The following is a 21,869-nucleotide window of genomic DNA, read 5'->3' on the forward strand; positions in this document are numbered from 1 at the left end:
ACTTTTCAAAAATGTACACAGTTTTTGGATTAAATTGAGTTTTGAATGTGTTAAATGGAAAAAACCCCTAAAAATGGGCCAAAAATGGCAACAATGGGCCATAAGGCCCTTAAAATTTATCGGAGGCCTTTAAAAAGGCCAGAAACGAAAAGTACGCAAAAAAATACATAGGAATCATGTGCTGGAAGAGTGATAACAGTGGAAAAAGTCGACGAAAATAATTGTTTTTCGATTCGAGGATTTTGGGTTTGAGGCGCTGCTGCGCCCTTGCATGGGCTCCGTTCGGTCTAATATTTGGCGCAGAGTCTACCTAAGACTAGTACTTTGAAAATATGAAACATTTAGCAAAATCCAGGTGGGGCCGGAAAAGGCCCAAAACGTTACTCCTCCTTTGAGATTGCCGAATGAAAGTAGTAGTCAGGATAATAAGATCTCGAGGTGGCTCGTGGATTATGCTAAAATACTAAAGATTCATATTCTTATGAACAGGGTTTTCCGAACTGAACAGTGAAAGGGGATGGAACGTAGGCCTGGATTCATAGTAGCGTTAAATTGACTCATCAAAATTGAGAATGCTGAATGAAAGTAATAGTTAGGGGATCTCGAGGTGTATCGTGGAGTATGGCAAAAAACTAAAGAATTTTCTGAAATGAACAGTGAACGGGTATGAAACGTAGATATGAATTCATACTAACGTTTACTAGACTCACCAAAATTGAGATGGCCGAAAGAAAGTAGTAGTTAGGAGATCTCGAGGTGTATCGAGGAGTTTGCTAAAACAGACGTGGGTCGTCAACAGACGTCCTCTGCACCGTGTACCGAAGTGGACTAATCTCTCACCCGATGCTACCTACGCATCATACCCGTGCATGTGCAGCGATCGATCTCCATTTTGGAGCGCGGAGAAAAGTAGTATCAGCAAATATCGCCAGACACCGATACCGATCGACGAGGAAAACATCTCCAGAAATTCCGAGCGATAAGTTTGCGTCCTCGGTCTACGTAAAATTAAATGTAGGAAAACTGGAAAGATGTGTTGTCTGAGTGCCATGCCATGGAACGTAAGAAAGGAATGAAAGATTGGAAATCTCAGTGAAATATTTAATGAAATTTTACGAGGCTCTGAAACATTTCATATTTTTCACGAGGTTGCGAAATATTTCATATTTTTCACGAGGCTGTGTAATATTTCATATTTTTCACGAGGCTGTGAAGTATTTCATATTTTTCACGAGTCTGAGAAATATTTTATATTTTTCAGAGGGCGGTGAAAAATTGCATCTTTTTCAGGGGATATCGACACTGAAACTACCAGTACCAGACCACGTCTCTCGTTTGCGGCGTTTGAAAATCTTCGCTCCCATTCTCTTTTTCGAAGGAAAACGAATCTTTTTCTTGACATTGTCACAGAGTTTTCTTCCCGTAGAGAGAATAAGACGCGGGGGTTTTTAAGAATTGACGTTGAGAAGTATTCCGTTTGAAAAATAAAGTACGACAGGAAGTTTACAACGTCGCAAACCGAGATACGTTGTCTGCTAGTTTCATCGTCGGTACGCAACCCACACTCAAACACACAAAAATAGAAGAAAATCACGATTTTTACACTTTGCAAAACATGAAGAGGAACCGGTATTTTTCGATATCTTTCATCAATTTCTGAAATTTCGCGAAATATTTTACATGAAATTTCAAGATTTTATTTTTCATGAAATTGTGCCACCCACTGTATTGTTAAAGTTGAAGTACCTTCATAGATGAAGTCTGGCCTCTGAAGGATCGACTCACGATTGACTCAGTCATTTTAGGTTTTATGAGGCTCTTAGCGCCGTAATCATGAGGCTTGATTTTGCCTTACATCCTGGTTAAGGAAGGTTAATGCTCTTTAAAAAGGGGAAAAGAAATATGAGTAGGATCTTTTGAACGAACAAAAACGGATCAGAAATCATGAAGTCATTGCAATAAACGGACCCGAAGGAGTTGACAAAGCGCCGAAACATGTAACTGATAATCAATTTTATTTTCAGCTCGTTTTTACGTCTAAAATATAAAGATCATGAAATGCTCTAAAAATAAAAAAGGAATGTAAATTGCGAATAAAATTCAAGCAGTTTCAATACAAAAAAGTGAGGAACGCACCAATGCCAAATCGGCTGAGAGTACATAGATTTCGAAACTGAACACAACAAGAGTGGATGTCTTGACTATGAAGTTGGATAATTTTGAAGGCGCCAGGACAGTATTTCACGCCACATCCACCATTTCGTACTCTCAAATTTTGGGAATTTATGTGGAAATTTAAGTTCCTTGTTAAGAAATGTCATCTTTATCAAGTTTCACAAGAACCAATCAAACAGAAGCGATTACTTTATCACACGATCACTAGAGCTGTACACAGTGGTAAACGATACCTTGCAATGCAAGTGCGTTGGTGCGCCTTCATTTTCGTCTGATACTGTGCAATACCTCCGTGGTGGAATAGTTGCTCGAAGCGCCTTCAAGATTGTCGTTTCGACTTGATGGTAGGATAACACGATTGACGCTGATATTACACTCTAGCGCGTGCACAGTTACACATTTTCCCATCGCTGACGGTGAGTTAAAAGCAACATTTGTACCTCAATTTGCGACATTGCAAGTTATTCACTTCTTACTTTGAGCGGATAAACGAATATGAACACTTTAAAATCTGCTTTAAATTTTCGGATGACGAAAAATGTCATTTTTTTGTTTCAATATAGTCTATATGTATGCTTTCTTTCATAAAGCACTATGCAAAAAAAAAAAAAAAAAAAAAAAAAAAAAAAAAAAAAAATTGAAAATCTCTTGTCAGGTGTCTCCAATATGATTTTGGAAATAGAACCTTCCGAGGGATTACTACGATACATCGCTACAACAAGTAAAAAATAAGGGGGAAAAATTCCATGTTTTGTTTGACAGTTTTTTTTTTTTTTTTTTTTTTTTTTTTTTTTTTTTTTTTTTCAAAAATCGGGTTTTCCGAGATACGTGGTTGCTAACTTTCATCGTCGGCTCGTAGTATGCTTTATTTCGGCAGCGAAACTGCCAAACCACGTATCATGTTCGAAGTGTTTTAAAATCTAAGCCATCATTAGATTATTTTCATGGAGAACATGTAAAAGCATCACTTTAAATATTACAAAATTTTCCTCGCCCAGAGAAGAAAAATCACGAACGTTTCAAAAAATTGATCTCGGGTAGTTTCTCCGTAAAAAATAAATTATGACAAGAAGACTGCAACGTAGCAAACCGAGACACGTGGTTCGGATTTCACCGTCGCGTCGCGTCGATATCTTGAGTTTTATCTTACGGGGAAGTCACAAAATCTTCAAACATTATTTCTGAGAGCTTTCATTTGGCAAATTTTCGCGAACGAATGTCATAGTTTTTCGTATCATATTCGACGGTTGTGCATTTTATTTTCATGATATTCGATCAGTTCGGGGGTCTGATTGGCTCTTACGATCACCAAACACCGCCATCGGTCAACTGTCACCAATTCGTTTTTCGTATGACATTCGTTCGCGAAAATTTGCCTATTGACTGAGCTCGTTTTGTTGATTTACACAGCGCGCCTGATCTTGCATGTGGGAATATCCTTCGAGGTGGATGACCGTCTGATTATTGCAGTCTTGAAGAATATCGGCATCATTACGAGGGAACGTAAAAATATACACTTAAAAGACGGGACGATGGTGGTCGGATAATTTTTATGTAGGTTTTTACGGAGTTCTTGATAACGTTACTGTGTTGAATGTTTATGCACATTCGTTTCCTACGCAAAACGATGCATTTCAGGTTGGATTTGTGAGCGTGTGTCAACCATTCACAAGTTCTGCGTATGCCATGACCTATGAGCACAGATCTGGAGGTGAAGGGTGGACCTGTCAACTTCAGTCGCATGCATTTCATATTTGAATTACATTTTCCAATTACGAGCTGATATTTCCGGCTAAGTTTAGATACAACGTATGTTCTATTGATTTTTCTATGCACAAAGGTGTTTTCGCGGATAAGCCAGAAATTGCAGCACCTCATTGCATCAAAATGTAGTCCACTTATGCATTAAAAACAGCCAATTTGATTGCCCCTAGTCAAATTAATCATTTTGTCAAAACTAAACGTCAAACGCTTCGTTTGGAGCTTTCAGCGCTCGTAAGATTAAATTTAAGATCCGGATGACATTTTCAGTTTCGGTGCACAATTTGGAACTAGATATTTTAGCCTACGGCTGTAAAACAGGAGCCCGCAGTGGTGGTCTAAGTTTATCCTGCGATTAACTCCGTGAAAAACGGTATAATAGAACTGGGCCTAGGACTGGAATATTGTCGCTGATGGATGGGGACTTCTCAACGTAACATGATTTCTGACGCATGCTACCGTAGGCTACAGGAAAAGGTCGTATGAGTCACCGAAGGTTGCCAAATTTACTTTGACAAAGTGTTTATTATTGAGAAACGTTATCAATAATTTTCATCACAATTTTCAGGAAAACTTGCTCAGCTTTCTCTTTTTAAAAGTAAGTCAAATGTACACCATTAACCCCGATTTTTTCTTTTTTATATTAAAATAATTTTTTAATTACAATTGCGCAGGCGACGTTTTTCCTCAGCATGAGGACAAAAATAGAAAGAATAGCAAAATACGGAGACGAATTTTCAGTTGAACTTTTTGAGGAGTCGCATGTTCTCTAGCCTCACTGAATTTGATTCCGAACTCCACGAACACTTGCACAAGTGTTCAATTGCACGCAATCACTCCAAATCTGTCCTCTGTAGATATAATGCGCTGAAGTCATCGCCCTTCGAGCTACAGCAACATTACTGCGAATGTTGGTGCTAATGCTCCTTTCAAAAAATACGCGACGCTCAAGGGGACGGCCCGTAAGGTCAAGAAAAGCTTTAAGTCTTTTTATATTTACATGTTGAAGGAAAGAAACCTACGTCACAGTAGTCTCACGAGGAGATCAATTCGCAGTTTTTAAATTTTAAATGATTCGCGGTATTGAAGATGTAAGCTTCTGAAATGTCTACACCATGTCCAACTACTTCTCAAGTCTCACTGATGGCTCGCTCCACTGTATACTACGCTGTTCGATCCGAAGTCATCACTTTTTACGTTCACACGATATAGTTCAGCACGAAAGCTAGGAGGCACTGAATCCAGTCAAAAGAGCTTGGAAAACTTGAACAAGGTTGCCGGATTTTGCGATAAAATGTGGATATTTTATACGTGGTTAAATTGCGGAAAAATGCTGTTGATTGTACAACATCATCTGGCAACAATGTTAAAAAAGACACGTCAGTGGCAAATGTCTCAAGGCCAATATCACGTTGATATAGTTTGCGCGTACATATTGTCGTTTTTTTGTTACTTATTTATTTTTGATGTCCAAAAATTCAAAATAATAATTGGACATTTAAATCACTGCATTGAAAAATTACAGGAACTGTTGCTCTTATAACGCCGACATTGTGATTTATGACGGTCTAAAATTTAAATTTCAAGAAAAGTAGATTCTAGAAAAAGCTCCTTTTATAATTTGATCTGTTTCAATCGGGGCTGAAAATTTTCGGATGGAATACAACTTCCGCCTCCATTAATGTGAACATCATCTAAACCACTCGTAGCTTATTTTTAGGGACACGGAAGAAAATTGACCGTCAAGAACACGAATTCCGTTTTTTTAACCCGAGCAGACAAAACAATTCTCTCTCGCTGTGTACCTAGGTCCCTTTTCCGGGGGATGATCACAAGTTAAATGGACGTATTTATGCTAAAAGGAAATATGTGCATAGGATATGCGTGAAACATAGTTCCTTTTAGCATAAATACGTTCAAATTAAATAAAGGCGGTTTCTTATAAGAAAAAATTCTAATCCATACTGAAAAAACAGACTTTTAGAAGAACAGAGTCTTCGTTTATTGAGACAAATATCAATCTAGCTCTGAATCAGCACCTCTCAATAGTTTAATGCATTCAGTCAGATAACACCACTGATGAGTGGTGAAATAGACATATTGTACTTTACTTTTGACTCCATGCAAATGACTCTACTCAAAGATTAGCAGAAACTTTCCATATCACTGCAATGCACCTGTAGCACCCTCGCAAGACCCTCGAGTTTTAATTTGCATGTACATATCGACGGTGTAAGCAACCACATATCTCGGTTTGCGACGTCGCAGACTCCCTGTCGTTCTTTATTGTTTAAACGGAAAACAACTCAACGGCAATTTTTGTAAAACTGCCGTGATTTTTCTTCTCTGATTGAAAAAATCACTGCAAAAACTTCAAGGAATGATGCCAATTTGTTCTCTTTTAAAGAAATAATGAAGAGGCGGAGGTTTTTAAATACCACAAACGATAAACGTATGGTTGTGGACTTACGCCGTCGATACACTCGCATCCTCCTAGAACCTCTGTGGGGGATCACGAGTCAAATATGATAAAAATTGTTCGTGTGTTTACTTACGGTAGACCCTGGTAAAAATTGGCGATAGGAGCTGCGTTTCAAAATACCATAGGAGCTCTTATAGCCGACTGAAGAAGGCGATAGAAAATAATTGAAAATCATATAGCTGGCTGTAGAAAGTGGAAAAAATCATACGGCCGGGCTACACGAAGCGATAAAAAATTATACAGCCGGGCTATAGTTCCTATCGCTGGGCTTCACACTTTATCGCCTGGCTGTTGCTTTTTCGCCATCGGCTATAAAAGGCTATTGGAAATTGTGTAGAAATTCGTGTGCTTTGTAAATCCTTAAGTTTGTACGGAATCACCTTAATATTTACAAAGCGCACATTATATTTTCCTTTACTACATATTTTTTTTCATCAATTAAAATGAGAATAATCCATACAGAGTGTGCAAACATTTCAAAGTCATGAGTTGAAAAACGCTGACTCCACGAGGTTAAATACATATATTAGAGCCTAACACAAAGCGGAGCGGCGGCACACTGGCGCCTACAAACCTAACAGGGATACTTCACGCATTGCACGACGACGCACTGGCGCCTACAAACCTAACAGGGATACTTCCCGCATTGCGCAATGCGTGAAGTATCCCTGTTAGGTTTGAAGGCGCCAATGCGCGTTTCGCGCTGGCTGCCCGCCCGCCGCGCGGCGGCGCAGCGTACCACGGCGCTTGAAGCAACTATTTCACAACAGAGGTATTGCACAATATCATACGAAATTGCAGGCGCTCCAACATGTTAGGAATGGCAGGCATCCCTCAAAAGTACGGAGCTTTCCTCGCAAAATAAATCAAGATACTACTGCCCAAAAAGAGAGCGGTAGTCCAAAAACTCACTAAGTCCTAGCATCCGTAATTAGTAACGTTTAGCATACACATTATCGCCAGGCTGTTGCTTAGTCGCTTTCGGCTGTAAGAAATTGTGTTGCCGGCTATAGAAGCTATTGGAAATCTTACAGCCGGCTGTAGGTCTATGGTATTTTAGAATTCAGATTCTATTGCCAATTTTTACCGGGGGAATGAATTATGGAGACGCGTTTTGGAGTCTAGAGCTTCATTCTCAGCCGACAGTGTACTCGCGGCTCTACGTTCCCTCTCCCTGCCGGTTGAAGATGGAGCTCTTGACTCCGAAAAGCGTCCCCATAATTACTTTTACCGTGAGTGAGTACACGAAACATTTTCATCATATATCTTCCTATTCAATTCCAGAAGGACAAGCTAATGAGTGTCCGTTGAACACACTGTTTTTCTCTAATTTAAATCTATGTAAAAGTATTGATACCTAGGAATCGATATTTTGTAGTGGAAGTAAGTACATGGAGGAAAAATAGTACTGCCAACTGCAGATGACAGGACGTGTATTGTGATGTGACTTATTGAATATGGTATATGCTTTGGAGGCTGAAATTCTCAGATATTTTCACCATTAGTTTACAAATTTCTTTAGGTCATACGAATCATTCGCTTTAACACATCATTTCTGCCTTATTGAGGAAGAACGCCGTAAGAACATTCGATAGTTGCCTAATTTCCTCCGATTACACGCTTATTCTTAAAAAGAGCAATGAATATATTCTCTTGAATTTGTCACGTAATTTAGATCTGATCGCGAAAAAAAACTCCATAAAATTTGGAGAAAAATATTCAAAGATACTCCTACGAATTCATATTTTACTAAAGTAAATTTGGCAACGTCCGAACGCGCATACGACGTTAATCCTTAGTATGTCAGTGTTAGAGCCCATTTTAGCGTGGGAAAATTGGTACCTAAGAAAAAAAGCAGCAGTGTCATTCGGTCGTCTTTGAGGCGAAGGAACGTAACTCCGTTACATGGTTGCAAAATCGACTCTAACAGTTCAATTTTTTACGAACGATAAGGAGCCCCATAAACTCTTCGCAGTTCAAAACCCTAAATCGCTTAGCGCTTGGGGCGTTATGCGTTAACTCTTATTTCTGTTTAAATTAAACTCTTTTAGAAACAGATTATATAGTTAGATGACTTACTTTCTTATCATTCTTTACGCACAATAATAAGAAAGTAAGTCATCTAACTATATATAATCGGTTTTCAAAAAAGTTAAATTTAAACAGAAAAATAAGTGTTCATAGTGCCGATAAAGTGTCAACAATTGTGCGGTATGCTACAACATAGTTATGCGTTAAGTCATATGCGTTACACTCATGTGATTTTATATTCCGAAAAAAAGAAGAAAAATTGGTATCTTTTAACCTCAAAAGATCCTTGCAAAAAGTTCTGATGGCACTCACCGTATGCTGGGCTCTCACAGAATCTGCTCCGAGTATTTTCACGAAATCTACCGTGTAGACTATGCAAGTAACTTTTTAATAATTAAAATACACGCGTAATGGACTATTTGCAAAATAAAACTAGCAAGCGGAGAACTAAAATTCATAAAACAAAAATGCCACTACCACTTGACAGGACTCCAATTTCTTACAGATACGATCCGCCTCTCATAATAAAGTTGAAAAAACCTCGGAGGAGCTGAGAGATAAGTCTTCACTCTTCAACCACTGGAGAGGAGTGAGAAGTTTTGTACGTATCTATGGATACGCTTCAGACTTTCGATGCATTATGAGCGGGTGATGAGGAAGAGTTAGTATAAATCGCATACACGGTAATTTATATACTGGGTGTCCGATGGGTAAATTGCATACTAGCATCAAATTGTTGGTTGGTGGGTACCGAACATCAAACTGTACTCTTGTTATGATTTGTTAGCAATCTACCAACAATTTAAACTTAAACTAACCTCATTCCATTTCGGAAAAGGCAAAAGGGCAATATAGATAGCAGAATTTGACATTTATTATTTGAAATGTCGATATTCTTGAGAATATCTGAAACACATCTCACCCTCGGACCCTCAAGGAAGAAGAGATGGTGATCATTAATTAGGGATTAGTAGCCAATAAGGTGACTAGGATGGCCCGAGAGTCGTTGATTATTTTGACGTTTGGTACCAAGCGACTTTTTTTAATGTTCACGAAAGATAATTAGAACAAACCCAACGATATGACGAGGCTGCTGAAGTTATCTTTCTATCACGTATTTAGTTGCCTTTCTCCATGCCCTTGACCAGTTGAAGTCAGCAGAAAGCGGCTTTTCAGGGTAGGTACTAAAGTGTACAAATAAGGCCCAATGATGAGAAGGAAAAATTTTAGGAGGCAGAGGCCGAAGTTTTGCTGAGCTGTGGGTCTCACCAACAACTCAGGTCTCTGGTAATGTGAACAGCGATAGCAGAAAATGTAAAACCTCAAATATGAGACTATTTTTCTCTAGGTACTTCCATTGTCAGCTGCGACATAAGTTACAAGAGTTATTAACGACATAAGATGTTACGACAATTTCACTTACCTCTGCTCAAAGATAGAGTGATGATGTTAGTTCCCAAGGATTTGGAGCAATTGCCTTTAATTAGTGGCTTGTTTTAGAGGCTGCCAATAAGGTTTCTTGAAACGAAGCAAATCTGCGGTTTGACTTGCTGTTATCATTTATCCAAATACTGGGTTATCAAGAAACTTTCAGTGGCTAAGCTTCCTTGTCGGAGACTCCTTATACTCCCGTTATCTCTTGATTTCTCAACTGGAGTTAGTGGGGTCTTCAATTTAAAGTGTGAACAAACTAGCGTCAAGCCAAATCAAGCTGCCAGGACTACACACGTATTGAGAGGAATGAGACGTAACAAGATGATTCATGCAGGATGAACAAATTGGCCTGACTAAATTGTGATAAGTAAACTGTTGAGATCAAACATCAGACCTTTGGGAAGATTTTAAATGAAAATAAGAGTAAGCTGTTCAAGTGACTCGGAAAAAACAGATACGAATGAAGTCAAGGACGGGGACGCAAGACACTTCGGTACAGGAGCTCCACATAGATGAACTTCGACGGATATCTGGAGACACAAATACTAAAAGAGCTGACCCACTGGCAAGACACTTCTGAAATTGTAGGACTGTATCTTTAACTTATTTGAAATTATTAAAAATTGGCCTCCGTCCTAATCAGGACAGACGAACGGTCACTGCCACACAGATTGACACAAAATATTGGGGACTCCTAAACGGGCTGCACACAGTTCTTCACTAGAATTTTTTAAATTTTATATGGACTCAACAATGTCAGAATGAACTAAGTTCTTCTCAAAGACGCTTAAAATTTAAGCCAACAAACTGGTTACGTTACCCCGAAAATGTGGACAGTCTGTGGATAGTATCGATAATTGGCAATCCACCTTATCTAGATGTGAAATATATGTCTTTGGAAATATTAGTGCAGAAATAATTAATAATCCAAATGAGAATTATTGGTGGTATTAGGTAAAAAAAAAAATCCTTACATTATTTGTGAGAAAGAAAGGCTATGAAATTATGAATGATCAGAAATCAGAGTGAATTTCGCGATCGCCCAACAGTTTGACAAACTGGCAAATTATATGAATTATCCTCTCACCATCCTTCTGTATATGATTTATCCGATTTCGACGGGAGTATACGATTTATCCTGTATACAATTTATCTGCCCCCGATGAGGAACGCGCAACCGAAGTCAATTGGACGTATTTCTCCCAAACAGAACTAAGTGCATTAAGACGTGAGCCCTGTTATACATATATTCTTATGGGTCTCAGGGCTCATGTCTTATTGAACATAGTTCCGTTTGGCAGAAATACGTCTAATTTTCGAGAAGACGTGAGAAAATCATGATTCCTCTGACGGATCAGTAGACAAGGTGCGAATTCGAGCATCATAGTTTCTTATAATAACTACTTGACGTAATTTATTTAAAACTATCTTAATTTTTCTTCGCCTGCAACAGAATATTCTATAACTAAATATTCAAATTTAGGAAGTCGGAGCTTACAGTATAGATACATTTCAAGCTACAAAGTAAGCTTTTTCCTGATTTAAAAAATTGAAAAAAAATAAAAACCAGGAAAAAAGTCTGGAGGAAAAATTCCACAATCCTCCGATTCTAGGATTACAAGCTCGCAGTGTACACTGAGTGATCAAAATCCTACCCCTAGATTGATTCCTAACCGTGGTAATAACGTTTTTTCTATGAATTAATTCAATCTTTCCCCATGGAAGATAGAATAATTTACTTGGGTTAAATTGCACGCTATGTGTCACTATGACAGCCCCTGCATTACGAAAATATGGCAACCACAATATCTTAACGCTATGGCTCAGCTACAGCAAGCTGTACACCCTTTGAACAACACAGTGTGGGAAAGAGACAACGCTCGATTAAGTAGTCCACTAAAGCCGATGTAGCGCGCAATTCGATTTGCGTAGTGCAATGTTGTTCTTGTGTCCGGGATATTCAAATTTCCCGTAGCAAATGGTACAATAAAAACGTTAATACCTTAGCTAGGAGTTGATTCCAGCAGCTTTCGTTACGCGAATCGTGTTCCACGTGAGAGTCTAGTGAAGGATCATGTATCAGAGTGCTTAAATTCGTTCCTTGTTTCTCATCTAAAGAAATCTTTTAAATCTAAGAAAGCGAGCATTGAGAACTTTCCTGACTTTTCTCGGAGAAAAATGTTTCATCGGAGAAACAAGGCAACGTTGGAATGCTCATACGGAGTCGAAACACAGCACGGGCCTCTTAAGCCCCATTATTCGATGCCGCGATCACTCTAATGCAAGTTCGAATAATCGCGCTAAACATAGCAGTGCGGTCTTGTGGAAAGCATATTAGCGCCTGCAAGGCTGCATGAATACTTCTCGCATTACGCCAAACGCAGTGCAGTCGGGCGGTTGGCCTAGAACACATATTAGCGCCTACAAGACTGTAGAAATATCTAACGCATTGTGCGCACACCACGGTACGCGCTTTAATCGTTGTGATTTCTTAGTGTAATAGACGCATCATGCAAATAAATTAATCGACTCTAGGCGGATTCAGAGACACGGATTATTTCAGTCGCCGCGGTTTTCATCAAAACAAAAAATAAAAATGTTTTTTAAACGTCATTGAGGGATTTTAAACTTTTAAACCAGTCATCTCCCTGCAATCTGCGTAATGACTTACAGGTTTGTACTTAAGATGCCATACTTTATGAGAAAAGGAATTAGGAATTTTGAGTGGAGTAAATGTTTTTAATTTTTTTTTTTTTTTTTTTTTAACACACTTTTACCTAGGGTTTCTGACTTTAGGTTGAGGTGACTTTAAGGCCATATGACGGTAACGTTAAAGTAAAAACACCTCAAAAAACATATTAATGAAAATTTCGGCCGGCGTTTCATAAAATAGCCCATACATGACTCTCTAAAAGTAATATTTTAAAAAGGAGCAAAACCAAAAATTTCTCTAGTATGTAAAGGCTTGCAGAAAATAGGACTGTACTGTAGGAGAAAAAATGAACCAGAAAAGATTGATGAACCCACTTTAAAAAATTGCAGCAGTAAAATTTGACTTAGTTATGCTTTGAGGAACCACGCGTTAATTGATTAAATTAGAAGGAAGTATGTATAACAAGGATTTGCTTGCTTTGTAGCATCAATCTGCTCGGATTAAGAAAAATCAAAAATAATGAATCTGTTGCACTATTCGAACTACGCGATTGTCGAATGCTTAAGCGCTCCACTTTGTCGCCATGGAAAGCGATCCTCTTTGCAATTTCCCCTAACGCGAATTTTTCCCCTTTCAAATGACGAAACACTTTTCCTGAACGAAGTTAATATAATTAGAGACGAAAATAAACGTCAGTAATTTGAGTAAAGCAAAACGCTATGAATTTCCTTCACTTTCACGTGATACCACAAACATCACATACCCATGCCAGAGCTTGAGTAGTTGCACTATTTGCGCATTAGGTTTGCCTCCATATTCGCGTGATACCACATCACATACTCACTTCGAAGTCCTAATATTGGGAGTGTTATTCCGCAATTAACGATGTGAGCATTATGCCTACAATTTTAAACGTCAGTAAATTGAGACATGTGCGTAATTAAAACTCTCCTTCACTTTCCCGTGATACCACATCACATACCTACTGCAGAGTATGAATATTTGGGCGTTTGACTTCCACATTAAACGATGCGAGCGAAATGCCTATCTCATAAACGTCAGTGATTTCAGACAGGTGCAGAGTTAAGTACTGGCCTTAACGAGCGTCTGAGGACCAATTTTGGCATATTTTACGGAATGCATCATGATTAGGTCATTTCCGGTTCTTTTTAGTTCTAGTATACTGGCCTGAACGTACGTCTGATGGCAAATTTTGTCGAAAAATTAGGATTTATCGGCATTTGAGCGTGATCACGCAAAACCGTCATACTTCCCTAAAATTGGCGATGAGACTCATGCTCAAACCAGTATCAAACCTATCAAGAGACCGGAAATGACCACATCATGATAAACTCTGTAAAATGCAGACCATGACTCATGAGTATGAGCGAAAATTTATCGAGAGGAGGAAATTCATCTAGGGTGGACCCAAAAATGGCCCTTATCAATACATCTTCAGCCTTTGTCGCATTTTACAACACTCATTTTTCTTGTTTCATTTGGCCACAAAACACCTATGATATGTGGCTGACCGAGGCTTTTTTGCTGCGTAGTGCCACAAGCCATGGTTGGACGAAATATAATATAAAAACTCAAAATTCTAAGCTTCAAAAAGTCACCCGGATGAGAAAGTGGTTATGGGCTTGAATTTATATTCTCTTTTCGACCAATTCGAGTAATTTTAAAACATTGAAATATTTAAAAGCTCACGCTTTCACCTGGAGATTATTTATTATAAATTATAGATATAACTGGATAAAATAGATAAAATTATAGTTATAAATAGGTATAAATTATAAATTATATTACAAAGTATAGATTATTTATCCGAGTGAAAGCGTGAGTTTTTAAAAATTTCAAAGTTTTTATACAACAGCTTTCACTGTTTTGTGAAAAATTCGATCGTTTTTTTAAAATCGAGTAATTTTCCAGGCCAGAAAAACTGATTCGGATACGTTTGCTTTCGTGGAAACAGATGTTGAAGCAGTGAATAAATTTTCTAATTTTTCTGAAAAAAATCATATTTGCCTTATTTACTCACTTATTTTGGTTTTTCGTGGACCAGGCGTTTGCCTGCTCCAGGCAATCCGACGGATCCAAGAAGTTGGCAACATCGCTTCCTCTCTCTAAACTTATGGAAATGAATTGATTCTTGAAGGCACCAGCGGATCGATTGTTGAATAGTTATATGTAGAATGATTCTGATCGATAAATCCCTATCTTATCAATGCTTTATCTCGATCATGGTCATTCGATGTCGATTCAACGATCGATCGAAGAATCGAGTATTCAACACAGGTTTAAATGGAGCAAAGCCAGTGTTGCCAACCTGCTGGATCTATGTCAAGCACCGACTTACTTAAGCGTGCCTTAGCACATCAATCAACAGAAAAAGAAAGAACATGAATAATTTTTTTAATAATCATTTATTGATTTTTTGTACATTATTAAATTTACAATATAAAACAACAATAAACTCATACAAGGAAAAACTTAGTCTCACGAAATGCCTCTCAGAACCAGAGGAAATTCATGAGACAGTCACATGTATGGGTTTCAAAATGTATATAATACATACTTTCCAAATAAACATTTAAGCCTACTTGTATTAAAAACGCTGGGATTTGATACTCCTTCATTTAGGGTAGTTTCTTTGAATAACCCCGCGCCTATTAATATTATATTACTTTTAATAAATATATAATCAAAATAATTATGAATACGTTTTCTATTCAAAATCAATAAATATCACAGCCATAAATACAAATAATGAAGAAAAAAGACTAAAGGTTCATAGTCCTAAAACTTTCCAAAAGAACAATAATGATGATTACTACCGTTTAAATTTCCTTAAAATATAAATATACTCTCTTTATTTTTTGCAAATAAAAAAGGGACATAATTATAACGCTTTCTCTGTTTTTCTGCATCATTTAATCTGCAATCGATATCTAATAAATTTTTAAAAAATTGTTCGCGCAGCAAATTTTCATTGCTAAAAAGAAAAAGTGAAGAGCAGAAGAGACGAGGAGGGGATGAAAAAGATTATTGACAATCTTGCGAGGAATGCAGTGTGCATACTATCCGCGCCGCGCCGCTCTTACCATAGGAGTATAGTGTGTGGTATCCTCTATTTTTGCAGGAACTTTAAAGGCAACATTCAATATGAATCACCTCTCAGTAATGTTCCTTTTGATGCATGAATTGTACGGTGCATAGGCCCCTAAATTTCCTGTCATCTCCTCACCTCTCTCCTTCAATCTTCTTTTTTTTAAAAAAAGGGTATTTTTCATAATTTTGGATTTGTTTGTTGTCCAAGATACGCTTGCTCATGGTTGCGTTTTAAACACACAAATTACGAGTCCGCGTATGGTACCTGGAAACTTTTTTCTCTAAAGTGCAGCGAATAGCTGCTTTTTTTTCAAAATCTACACATGTTTTGTGCTATCAAATACATGAATACTTTTTGGATCTTACATCATTAACAAATCTAAGATTACACTAAACAAAAATAGAGCCACTATAAAAAAGGGTCTCATTACTAAGTAATTTGTCTTCAATATTCCAAATGTAAATTGTATCATACAAGAATAAAACGTCAAAACACATCACCCTGATTTCCCTTTGATAAATTATTACTTGGAGATTATTTTTAGTTCTCGTGATTACCCAAAATTAAACAAATCAAACACCTGTATACGTTTTTGATTCTAGAACTTTGACAACACTTGGTTTCACCCAATTACATATGTGTAAAGTAATTGATATTTTTCAATGATTGGTCAACAAGAATCGACTATTTATAATGGAGTTAGATAGATAAAACCGTCTTGCCAATTTCTAAGAATCGCCAGTGCCTGTGTAACACATGAAAACTACATAAATAAATAAATAAATAAACACAAGGACAAGTCAATTCATACATAAGTGCATGAATAGTTTCGGAACAATACATAATTGATGATGACCAAGTATAAGTAAATAAATTAATAAATAAATAAAATCGTAAGACAGTGAATATCTTGCTCTCTCAATTATTTCAACGTATCAGCCCCTGAAATTAAGTTATCGATGTTAAATATGTTACACATTATTTACATTAAGTCCACTTTAAAATATTGATTCGTTAAAATCCAATTCATCGTGAACGGTAAAATCAGATGTTACCATTTTGAATCGTGTCTCTCTTTAATTATTGCTTGCGTGCAAAAAGCGTACTCTATTTGAAAATCACACTGCAAAGATTACGAATCACCGCAAAATAATGCGAAGAAACGTAACATGGTAACACATATCTTTCTTTGTCCACGCACTTTTTTCCACAATCCTCATCGATTCAAAATAACTAAAGAGGACGAATTTGCTGTGAGCTCGATTATCCTGAAAGACGGTCTATTTTATGCGTAACTTTACTGATAAAGGTTGATTAAAATTAAGAGAAACCATCCTCAAACGCATTGGTTTTCTGGGTGTTTAACATTATTCAAAAATGACACTGATGAAATAAAGTGGTGTTTGAACAGAGCAAAGACCTGAAACATAAATTTATGATTCTCGTGCCGGGAAATGAAGGTTGGTACACAGTCAGGAACTCAAACTGACGTTCACTTCAGAAAATATCTTTGCAAGATCAGGAGATACACCAGGCCCTATTGTCGGATTAAAGTAAGGACAGAATTGACATGCACAGACTATTTGTATCGTGGGAGTAGTTACGGATATGAAATAATAATACTGTAAGAATCATGCACAGTAAATCACGCAGAGTCTAGAAGGTCTGTATAGAGATGCACAACCCCAGGGTTTAAATTCTTACAGAAACGTTGCTTTGTCAGAGACACCATTCAATACATCACCTTTTGTGATGAAGATGGTCAATTGCGTAAATGGCATCAGGAATGTTGACACATGCTATATACAAAAAACAGCCTCGGTTTCTGAGCTCGTTCCGAGTATGAAGTTCATCCTCCCAAAATTCTTAGTTACATGGCCTCAATTGCGAGGAAAACTTCGAGTTGCGGAACTAATTTCTGTGAACGAGCTCTGAGAGTCACCTGGGTAGAAATGTTTCAGCATTACTATTAGACCAGATCTCGTGTAAATCTGACGGTTTTGTCGAAAGAGCAATACTGAAAGGATTTCTACTCAGGCACACGGGGGATAAAAACACGATTATTCTAAGGCTGCATGGTCGTATTGTCACAGGGAAATCCACGGTAGTAGCGCCGCGGGTTTTCATGAGTTAATTAATGAACCGGACCCCTAGACAAGGTCTGAAGTAGAGGAGAACGTCGCATGTTTTCTCTTCAAAATCTTACATAGAAAACAATTCACAAAACGGGAAGTTTTGAAATCAATCCTCGAACGAGATATCAACATGCATTTTAGACACAGATCAAATAGACGTATTTCTGCCAAACGGAACTATGTGCATTGGACATGAGCCCTGAGACTCATAAGACTGTATGCACAACAGGGCTCACGTCATAATGCACATAGTTCCGTTCGGCAGAAATACATCCAAATGAAAGTTCGATTATAAAAATGACGTCATTTGCATTTTTGCCATTTAACCAATCTTGATAGAAAACACGTATATCTTGCTCAGGAGTTGATTTTCCGACTTCCCGTTGTGTGATTTGTTTTCCTTGCGGAATCTTAAAGAGAAAACACACAGCGTTGTGCTTTAATTCGTACCTTGTCTAGAGACCCATTAGCACCATAGTATTAGAGTGCTTACGGCAAAATGACCGTGACCGTGGACATCGTAGTATTCTATCACTGTGATTATAAATCGTTTGAAATAAGGAACCACTATCTCTGGTCATTCCGTGAAAGCACGTATCTGCATAGAGAAACCAGTGGCACATATGGTGTTTCTAAAGTGAGTCAGAAATAGTGGTTCCTTATTGCCAAATGGATTACATTTTGCAATAAGGAGCCACTACCTCTGGTTCTCCCATAAAAGCACGTATCTGCATAGGAAACCAGTGGCATGTATGGTGTTTCTAAAATGAGCCAGAAATAGAGGTTCCTTCTTGCCAAATGTAATTCAAATCACGACGCACGTCAGCCACGTGCGATATTGCGATCCTGTTGCCAAAAATCAACCGTGTTCTTCTCCCCCTCGAAAGGATCACAGTACAGCCTTATTCGGATTTTGGGTCCCTGTAAGAGAAATCACAGACTAGGGAAAAGTGGTCGGAAGGGTACTTGAGGGAGGGTACGCGGTCTTGGCCGATCTCCTCGCCGGTGGGGAACTTGAGGACGGCCTCGACGTTGAGCCGGTCCTTGGAGTAGAAGACGTAGTCGATGGTGTGGCAGACCTCGCCCTCCTCGCGGATCTTCCAGGTGGTGTAGGAGGGCTCCTGGTTGTGCTTGGTGGAGTAGGCGCTGCCGAGGGCGAGGGACTCGTGGTTCATGACGGTCGCGTAGATGGGCTCGGTGGGCTCGGCGTTGAAGTCGCCGCAGAGGATGACCGGGGCCCCCCGGGCGTTGGCGTCGACGAACTCGAGGAGGTCCTTCCCCTGCTCGTTGCGCAGCGTCGAGAGGAGCGCCCCGTTGCGGGCCTTCAGGTGCGTCGTCGCGATGCACACCCGCTTCCCGCTTCGCCGGTCTTCCAGGGTCACCAGGATCGCCACCTGAAATCACAGATCCGAGCTTAGTGAAGGACTAGTCGTTTGGAGTTCAGTTGGAGCCAGTTTTGTAATTAGGAAGTACAATTTCTGGATCATCCGTAAAAGCGCTTATGTGCATAGGAAACTAATGGTGTATACGTTGTTTCTAAGCTGGATAGAGATTATAGTTCCTAATTGGACGTATTTCTATTAAACGGAACTAAGCGTCAATTTGAGTTCCTTTTGAGGAATTCAGAATCCCGGATAGCGCGTTCTGTCAAACGGACCTGAGCGCCATGGAAAAGCATTGCGAGTATAGGACGGAATATAACGCCCGATTCCGCCGCCAATCCAAGCCCCCCTCTACCTTCCTCACCCTATGGCGCTTAGGTCTGTTTGATAGAAATACGTCCAATTAGGAACGACAATCTCTGGATCATATGTAAAATCACTTACGTACGTAGGGAAACTAATGGTGCATACGATGTTTCTAAGCTGAGTCAGAAATTATAGTTCCTAATGGACCACTAGACAAGGTATGAATTTAAGCAATCTGATACATGTTTCTTAACCAGAATTTCAAGTGAAACACAATTCACACAACGAGAATTACTGAAACAAATTCCTAACGAGGATATTAACGTTTTTATTTCACATTGGTTACGCGGGATTTGAACTGCCCGCTCACAAGAAACTCAAAGCTCCACGTGAGTCAAATCGCGCACAACGACGGTTTCAGCAAACTTCTCAACCGAGCAATGTTCATTTCCCACCATATAATGTTTAAACTAAACGCAATTTGCTATGGCTGAGCCAGAGCGTCAAGATTGAGGTTGCCAGATTTTTATATCGCAGAGACTGTCATGATAACGTTTAGCGCGCGATGTGAATCGCGTAGAGCATTGAGTTTTTCTGAGCGGGTGGTTTGAATTCACGCATCAAGAATCATTAAATATCCTCGTTAGTAGTTGATTTCGGAAATTTTTGTTGTGCGCATTGTGTTCCACGTGAAATTTTAGTTACGAAACATGTATCAGAATTCTTCAATTCGTGCCGTGCCTGGTAGTCCATTGCAAAGTGTGGTCCAATGGATCACTGGACAAGGTGCAAACTTAGGAAATGTGACGTATAACCGATGATTGGAATAGGTCAGTTTCACTGGTCTCAGAATCGTATTTTGATGCTTGCTTCTTGTAGATCAGGTAAAACTAATCAAATCTGTCCAAATAGCAACCCTCCGTGTTCAATATTAACCAAGACAGCGGGCTTTGAAAAATGAAGTTCATGACTTCATCCGATTTGGCAGTGACACCCTTGGTTTCAATTACTATTCGGTGCATGTAAAGTATCCATCATTGAGATGATGGAAGGACGTTACTAAATTTGAAAGCTGCAAAAATTAGCAAAACTTTGGACAAATTGAGCAATCAAATTTTTTGAGTTAATTTAGCGACCTCAGAATAAAGTCACGTTTCCGCGTCTTGGAATCGATGATACATCGTTCTCGTTTAAAATCAAAACAAATCGAGAATCGAAACTTACCTGATTGGATTGAACTCTCCAGACCTCTAGAATTCTTGTTTGAGTATCGATGAGCTTGAATTTGTCCTCCCTGAAAAATATGGCACAGCCGTCGGGACCGTTGTTGTCTTTGATGTAGACGCAAGGTGAGTCTGGTTTTGGAAAGAACGTGCCTTGGTATCCTTGCGTTTTCAGCGCCTTTTTCAAGAACTCAAAGTGATCAACCTCCTGTGGAAATCAAAACGAGTAACAATCAGTTTTGATGATGAGCTTTTACGGCTCGTATCTATTATAAACCGTATTCTTCTGATTTTTATCGAATCAATTGTTGCAGAATAAGAGCAAAATATTTATTTTGGAAAAAGTTATGACTATTTCTTATTAAAGTCCGTAGGCATTTTAGATTAAGTAAAAAAATTATGAGAGAAAATAAGAAATGAATATGTATACATTTTTTAAAAAAATTCTATTTTTATCGGCAGAAATTTTGCAACATCCAAATACTCATAAGGCACTGTCCCTTAGCACGCAAGAATACAGGGTGTCTTTGAATTGATAACCAGGGAAAGGTGACACACGGTGTTTCAGAAGATTGTGCCCACCTTAAATATTTTTTGAACAAAACGTGTGCTCAACATTTTTGAGGGCGCCTAAAGAAGCAAATATTCGCAAATGACGTCCCCCTCAAAAATATTGAACTCTGGTTTTGGTGTTTTTCGACCTTCAAATTCGTTCAAAAGATATTTAAGATGAATACTTTCTTTTATAACACCCTGTAGAAATCAAAATAAGTGTTTTTAGTCCATTGAAGATAAAATCCAAAAGTCCAACTTCTCTGAGCTACAGGTGTACAATTTTGCAAAAATATGTTGTTTTTTTCCTGCATTGCGATAACTCTGTACCTTGGAGGGGAGGAAGGTTGATTTTTTGACCAATGTTCAATAGCCTAAGAAATTTTATTTTGGCTACTAAATGTTTTTCTCAATTTTGCTAGCCTTTGATTATCTTTTTTTCTTCATTTCAGCTTTCTTGGTAGTTCAATTCGCTCTCACAGTTGCTTTTAGTGTTTACCTGGAGACAGACTACGTCTGGGTTGTACGAGACGATTTCCTGGACCATGTGATAGCGCCGTCTTTTCCACTCCAACGCCTCGTCAGGGCAGCACACAAAACTGTCATTGTTTTGACCCAGAGCT

At 38.5% G+C, this 21,869-nt stretch overlaps 1 protein-coding gene across 8 annotated transcripts in view; it reads right to left on the bottom strand.

Annotated features, from left to right (window-relative positions):
• Positions 1-14,943: 14,943 nt before the first annotated feature.
• Positions 14,944-21,869, bottom strand: part of cu (NADP/NADPH phosphatase nocturnin) — a 59,871-nt gene continuing 52,945 nt past the window's right edge. For all 8 annotated transcript variants that reach the window (XM_019042847.2, XM_019042846.2, XM_072301737.1 and 5 more), the window contains 3 exons: positions 21,746-21,867; positions 20,696-20,902; positions 14,944-19,177 (listed from right to left, as the gene is read on the bottom strand). In XM_019042847.2, coding sequence (XP_018898392.2) covers positions 18,686-19,177; positions 20,696-20,902; positions 21,746-21,867 — 821 coding nt within the window. In that variant the 3' untranslated portion in view covers positions 14,944-18,685. The remainder of the gene's footprint in view (positions 19,178-20,695; positions 20,903-21,745; positions 21,868-21,869) is intronic.

Source organism: Bemisia tabaci, chromosome 6 (genome assembly GCF_918797505.1).
Source record: "Bemisia tabaci chromosome 6, PGI_BMITA_v3".
In the NCBI taxonomy this organism is placed as follows: Eukaryota; Metazoa; Arthropoda; class Insecta; order Hemiptera; family Aleyrodidae; genus Bemisia; species Bemisia tabaci.